This window comes from Uranotaenia lowii, chromosome 1, assembly GCF_029784155.1.
Source record: "Uranotaenia lowii strain MFRU-FL chromosome 1, ASM2978415v1, whole genome shotgun sequence".
Classification (NCBI taxonomy): Eukaryota; Metazoa; Arthropoda; class Insecta; order Diptera; family Culicidae; genus Uranotaenia; species Uranotaenia lowii.
In genome coordinates this window covers 67,165,375-67,172,679 of record NC_073691.1, presented here as the reverse complement: position 1 = coordinate 67,172,679, position 7,305 = coordinate 67,165,375, and the positions used below count along the sequence as shown (strand labels likewise).

At 47.5% G+C, this 7,305-nt stretch overlaps 1 protein-coding gene across 1 annotated transcript; it reads left to right on the top strand.

Moving 5' to 3' along the window:
- The first annotated feature begins 1,275 nt into the window (after positions 1–1,275).
- Positions 1,276–6,615, top strand: LOC129760828 (uncharacterized). The gene has a single exon (XM_055758502.1). It carries the CDS (start codon positions 1,276–1,278, stop codon positions 6,613–6,615), a length of 5,340 nt encoding a protein of 1,779 aa, XP_055614477.1.
- Positions 6,616–7,305: the final 690 nt, after the last annotated feature.

The window sequence follows — 7,305 nt, the reverse complement described above, 5'->3', positions numbered from 1 at the left end:
GAAAGAATGACTGACCTTCCGGACTGAATTTTATTTGGTTCCAAGATATAACGACGCGGAAGGTAATCATCGGAAAGGAAGTTACTTTTGAGAATGAAAAGTAATGTTGTCGTTTCCAGACAGAAACGGATATCCGTCTATATAGGCCATCGCAAAAAGGATGAAGGAACAAGACTTGCCGGTTTGTTTTATGTAGGTGTTGAGGCGTGGTAATCGAACGGCGAGTAAGCAGCGAGCGAGGCATCGAGATTCGACACGGCGCAGTACGCGAAGGCGCGCGTGGCGCGTGAATTATTTCACCCCTTTCTTTACATTGTTCTGCAAGCAGCGAATTGTTCGGCGGAAGAAAGGACGCTTTCTTCACCAGCAGAAAAGAAAGCTTGGCTTGGGTTTTCGAATCGCCATTCCCTTCACTTCGATTTGTTCCAGCGCGACGACTACACGGCCAGGCCGAAAAGTGTCCCAAAATTATTGTTTAAAGTTTCTGTTATTTGTTAAGTGTTAGAAATAAAGTTAATATAAGTCGTTGAAGTTTCTTTAAAGTTTAAAATAAAAGTGTAGTTAATGTGCAATAAATTGTTGAACTGTATGTGAAAGTTTATCATCATTGGACCACATAAACTGAGAAGTGAATCCTAAGAACTTACCCGAAAATTTGGGAGTTAGTGTCCGCACCTCATTAATGTCTGGGAATCACCCACTGCAACCCTGAGCCCTCGACATTTGGTCCTTCGAGCCGGATGAGGCCCTGAATCCGGAACGGATCCGGTTTAGACCTATTCGGAAGCTACAGTGCCGATAGCCCCAACGCCATCGCAGCCGCGGACGCCAAGCGCCATATTGAGGAACGCAGTTCAACTCGATAAAAAGAAATACAAGGCAGATTTCTTTTATCGAGAAGGTTAGTAGCATTCCAATCCACTTACATTCCGTGATCATCCCTACCGGATCTCTTCTTGTTGCACCTTTCATCACACTCGGCTACAATCATCATCTCATCTCCGTCGGAGCACCGCGGATCGATTCGAGTCACATCCGTGCCTGGAACAAATCATCATCAACACTTAGCATCAACTTTCTTCGGTCAAGCACCCCAAATCAGCTGTGACCATCATCACACACAACAGAGACACCCAAACGACACATCAGTAGCAGCAGGATTTATTGAAATACAAGGCAAATTCCTTGCCTTGATAAGGTAATTAGGATTCCAATAATTTCACTGTTGCTTGCCGAGCTACTTGGTCTGACATTTTAGATCCAACTTCGCACATCATGTCGGCCACCGAGCGAAAACTGCGCAGCCTAAAAGCCCGTCGGCGCAGTTTATCAGCATCCTTCCTCAACATCAGCAGATTCGTCGATGGTTTCCAAGAACCCCGAGACACCGCAGAGGCACCAGTCCGACTAGAAGCAGTCGTCGAAATCTGGTCCGAGTACGCGAAGGTCCAGTCTGAGTTGGAAACCCTGGACGAAACACCTGAAGCACTAGATAAGTACCTCGATCAAAAAACTGCCTTTGAAACAGCATACTACAGGGTAAAGGGATTCCTACTGCAAAAATGCCCTCCACAAGCCACAGTACAAACACCATCTCACTTCACACAGCCCCATAACACGCATGTTAAATTACCCGATGTGAAACTGCCCGTATTTTGTGGAAATGTTGAGAACTGGCTCAATTTCCATGATTTGTTTATTTCACTCGTCCACTCGTCGCAAGAATTATCTAGCATTCAAAAGTTTTATTACTTGCGCTCATCACTATCAGGAGAAGCACTAAAACTTGTTCAAACTATCCCGATATCCGCCACTAATTATCCCGTTGCTTGGAATTTGTTATCACAACATTACCAAAATTCCCGTATGCTAAAAAGAACTTATGTTCAAGCACTTTTCGACTTCCCGATATTGCGCCGAGAATCACATAATGATTTACATTCGTTGGTCGAAAAATTCGAAGCCAACGTACGCATTCTAAAGCAGCTAGGGGAAGCCACCGAACATTGGGACCTTTTGTTGATCCATCTTCTCGCTAGCCGTTTAGATCCCATCACCCGTCGGGATTGGGAAGAACATTCGTCCGCTTCAGAAACCACTACTTTTAAAGAACTTACCGATTTCATCCAGCGCCGAGTAAATGTTCTCGAACAATTGTCGTCCAAGCCACCAAATGAATCCCAATCCCAACCCCAATCACAATCACATTATCGTCGTCCCAATAACACCCGTTCAGCCAACCACACTTCATTCCCAGAGCCCAGAATGCGAAAATGTATCGCTTGTCCCCAAGACCACAGCCTTTTCCAATGCCCCAGTTTCACAAGATTACCACTGATTGAAAAAACTGCACTCGCGAAACGAAACCGGCTATGTTTAAATTGTTTCCGACGAGGACACTATGCGCGCGAATGTCCGTCGGATAACTGCTGCAAAAATTGCCGATCCAGACATCACACGCTTCTCTGCCCCAACACATATACCCACACCAATTCAAACCCCGCTAGAACAATCGCCAACACACCACCGGTCAGCGCCGAACAACAATCGTCGTCAGCTCCAGCTCCTGCTCCGAGAATCAACGTAGCTCACTCCGGGATCACCAGCACCAGCACCAGTTGCCACTCACCAACCTTCGATCGATCCCGAGTACTTTTAGCCACGGCCGTTGTGGTGGTAGTCGATGACGTAGGGAACCAACATCTAGCTCGTGCCTTGCTGGATTCTGGCAGCGAATGTTGTTTTGCCACCAGTCGCTTGTACAACCTCATGAAGGTCAGAAGAACCAAGGTTGATGTTCCCATAGCAGGAATTGGCAGCTCATCGACGAAGGTTAAATTCCAATTTCATGCCATCGTAAAATCCCGCACATCAGATTACACAACAACACTTTCATTCCTTATTCTGCCAAAAGTTACTATCGATCTCCCAACTATTGATGTTAACATTTCCCAATGGCCCATACCCAAAAATCTACAATTCGCTGATCCCGACTTTTATGAACGACACCCTATTGATCTCGTGCTGGGAGCAGAGATATTTTTCGATATTTTTTCACCCCCTGGGCATATCTACTTGGGTGAGTCGCTGCCGTCGGTAGTCAATTCCGTATTCGGATGGGTCGTCTCGGGGAAAACAAATTCCAATGCAATAATCCCACAAACCAACCCCAAGATTTGTCATGTTGCCACACTTAAGCGGTTGGAAAATCAAATGCAAAAGTTTTGGTTGATAGATGAAAGCGCATTCCCATCATCATCTTATTCCCCCGAAGAAAGCAAGTGCGAAGAATTTTTCTCCCGCACCGTTAGTCGCAATTCCGAGGGCCGCTACATCGTTCGTTTGCCAGTGAAACGTGACGTCATCAATCAGCTGGGCGACAACTCCAAAACAGCTGTTCGTCGTTTCCAGTTGATAGAGAATCGACTGCAAAAGGAACCTTCGCTAGGAGAGCAATACAGGGAGTTCATGACGGAGTATATTCGGCTCGGTCACATGGAACTAGTGACCGAGTGCGAGCATACTACCAAACAGGCATACTATCTCCCTCACCATCCCGTTATCCGAGATTGCAGCACTACGACCAAGGTCCGTGTCGTATTCGATGCGTCAAGCCGATCTTCCACGGGTGTATCGCTCAACAATGCTCTGATGGTGGGCCCCACAATACAACAAGACTTGCGAGCGATCGTGATGCGCTCTCGAATGTACCAGTTTGTTTTGATTGCTGATATAGAAAAAATGTATCGGCAAATTCTCGTGCACCCCGATGACACCCCACTACAGAGAATCTTCTGGCGCTCATCTCCCGATCAACCGATACAGACGTACGAGCTCAAGACGGTGACGTATGGCACAGCTTCGGCTCCTTTCCTGGCAACCCGAGTTCTCAAACAGCTGGCCATCGATGAGGCGGAGGGTTTCCCGAAGGCAGCGAGGGTCATCAGAGAGGATGTTTACATGGACGATATCTTCTCCGGGGCACAGACGGTGGCAGAAGCAGTCGAGCTGCGAGACCAGCTGGTAGCGATGTGCCTCAGGACTGGCTTTCCGCTGCAGAAATGGGCTTCGAACGACGAAGCAATCATGAATGGGATTCCTGCTGAGCGACGGGCGCTTCAGCAGTCGATTAGTTTTGATCAAGACCAGACACTGAAAACTCTTGGGATACATTGGGAACCGGGCACTGATATTTTGAAATTTCAAATTGATTTGAAAACTGCGACAGATGCGAAACTAACTAAAAGGGCAACTCTTTCTTGCATTGCGCAACTTTTCGACCCGTTGGGACTTGTGGGTCCAATTTTGGTTACGGCAAAGGCTTTCATGCAAAAACTCTGGACGTTAAAGAACGAAAATGGGTCAATTTGGGATTGGGATCAAGAATTGCCCGACTACCTTAAACATGAATGGGCCAACTATCATACTCAACTCCCCCTGCTAAACGGTGTTCGGCTAGAGAGGTACGTTCTCCTGCGCAAGGCAGTCGAGAGTGAGTTACACATTTTCTCGGACGCATCCGAAACAGCGTATGGTGCGTGCGCTTATATTCGATCTGTTGATAATCAAGGCAAAATTAAAGTGGTTCTCCTTACATCTAAGTCGAGAATCGCCCCCCTCAAGCAAGTTAGTATTCCCCGCCTAGAGCTTTGTGGCGCTCTTCTGGCAGCCGAACTTTACGAGAAGATTCGGCTATCGATAAATATTGAGATGCGTGTTAAATTTTGGACGGATTCGACAGTGGTACTGAGTTGGCTGAGGGCTATTCCATCAACTTGGACCAACTTTGTGGCAAATAGGGTTTCCAAAATTCAGACTGCGACGGAAGGATGCTCATGGCAGCACATAACCGGCGCAGAAAACCCAGCTGATGTCATTTCCCGAGGCTGTTTGCCGTCGGACATTCTTCGCAATTCCTTATGGTGGCAGGGACCAGATTGGCTGAACCAAGACAAGAGTTCTTGGCCCACTCCGAACGTTGATATCGTAACCAGCACTGATTTTGAATTGAGAAAATCCGCAATCGTTTCCTCTTCAGCGAACATAGAACCAAGCTTCATTGATGACCTCCTGAAACAATTTGAAAATTTTCATGCGCTTATACGCTTCACCGCATATGCGTTGCGCCTCAGCACGAATTTTCGTCTGCCACAGAGCGAGCGCAGATTCCAGTGGCTCACGACCGACGAATTGAGAACAGCAGAACACACGATTGTCCGACTTATCCAACAGCAGCATTTCCCCGACGAGTGGAGAAGGTTGAAAAAAGGCGAGCCGGTATCGAGTTCTTCGAAGCTGAAGTGGTTCTACCCAATACTTAGCCAGCGTGATGACGTCATGAGAATCGGTGGGAGAATTGATCGATCAGCACAACCGTACGAATCAAAACACCAGATAATTCTCCCAGGATCTCACCCCTTCACCGTTCTTTTGCTCCGCTCTTATCATCATCGTCTACTGCATGCTTCTCCCCAGCTGTTGATAAACATGGTCCGGCTCAAGTATTGGATTTTGGGTGTGAGATCAGCCGCTCGGAAAGTTGTCCACCAATGTATTGCCTGTGTGAGAGCGCGACCCCAGCTGATCGAACAGCTGATGGCCGAGTTACCAGCATCTAGAGTTTCTCCCACACGGCCGTTCTCTGTTATTGGTATCGACTACTGGGGACCGATTCAAATCAAACCACGACACCGAAGAGATGCTCCAGGCAAGGCATACGTGGCTGTGTTTGTCTGTTTTTCAACGAAGTCCGTCCACCTTGAACTTGTGGTGGACCTCACTACAGCCAAATTCCTCCAAGCGTTCCGGCGATTTGTGAGTCGTCGTGGTCTGTGTGCCCATGTTTACACGGACAACGGTCGCAATTTTGTTGGTGCGGCAAACGAGCTACGTAGGTTCCTCCGAAGCAACGACTACAAGAGTCATCTAGCCAAGGAATGCTCCGAGAATGGGATCCAATGGCATTTCAATCCACCGAGGGGATCTCATTTCGGAGGTTTATGGGAGGCAGCGATCAACTCGGCCCAGAAGCATTTCGTCCGTGTTTTGGGAAACCACTTGCTGCCCTTCGATGAAATGGAGACGCTTTTGGTGCAGATCGAAGGTTGTCTCAACTCTCGCCCTATCACCCCTCTGAGTGACGACCCCACTGACTTAGAGCCCCTCACCACTGGTCATTTTCTCGTCCAATCGGCGCTTAAGGCAGTGCCCGATGACGATTTTCTGTCGGTGCCTACCAACAGGCTGACTCAAATTCAACTTACCCAGAAGTTGGCGCAAGACATTTGGAAGAGATGGCATGTCGAATATTTGGCTACATTGCAAACTCGATCGAAATGGTGTAAGGCTCCCGTTAAAATCGAATTGAATCGTCTTGTTCTCATCAAGGATGAGAATCTCCCTTCCACACAATGGGCAACTGGCAGAATCCATAAGCTTCATCCCGGGGCTGATGGGGTGACTCGGGTGGTAACACTGCAGACAGCCAAAGGTTCCATCGACAGACCGGTTGCAAAGCTCTGTTTGCTGCCGATCGCATCAATGGATGGCGACATGAATGAAGGCGAGAATTCATCAATCAGCAACGAAATCGAGAATGGAAATCAGCATGAATGACCGAGGATAGCAGATTTTAATAAAAATACAAGGCCCCCTGAAATGGTGGGTCCCAGGTGAGGACCATTCCATTATTTTATCTGCTATTGTCCGGGTCTACCGGGTCTTATTTTTCCCCAGAATCGGAACCCATGGTTCTACGGCATCAGCGACGCAAGGTCAGGCACGATCCAATGTTACCGAACGAGCGGTGGCATTTCCCTACAAGCGATTACAGCGGTATCCAGAAATGGCCATTTCTGGAGGTGGCAGGATGTTGAGGCGTGGTAATCGAACGGCGAGTAAGCAGCGAGCGAGGCATCGAGATTCGACACGGCGCAGTACGCGAAGGCGCGCGTGGCGCGTGAATTATTTCACCCCTTTCTTTACATTGTTCTGCAAGCAGCGAATTGTTCGGCGGAAGAAAGGACGCTTTCTTCACCAGCAGAAAAGAAAGCTTGGCTTGGGTTTTCGAATCGCCATTCCCTTCACTTCGATTTGTTCCAGCGCGACGACTACACGGCCAGGCCGAAAAGTGTCCCAAAATTATTGTTTAAAGTTTCTGTTATTTGTTAAGTGTTAGAAATAAAGTTAATATAAGTCGTTGAAGTTTCTTTAAAGTTTAAAATAAAAGTGTAGTTAATGTGCAATAAATTGTTGAACTGTATGTGAAAGTTTATCATCATTTGACCACATAAACTGAGAAGTGAA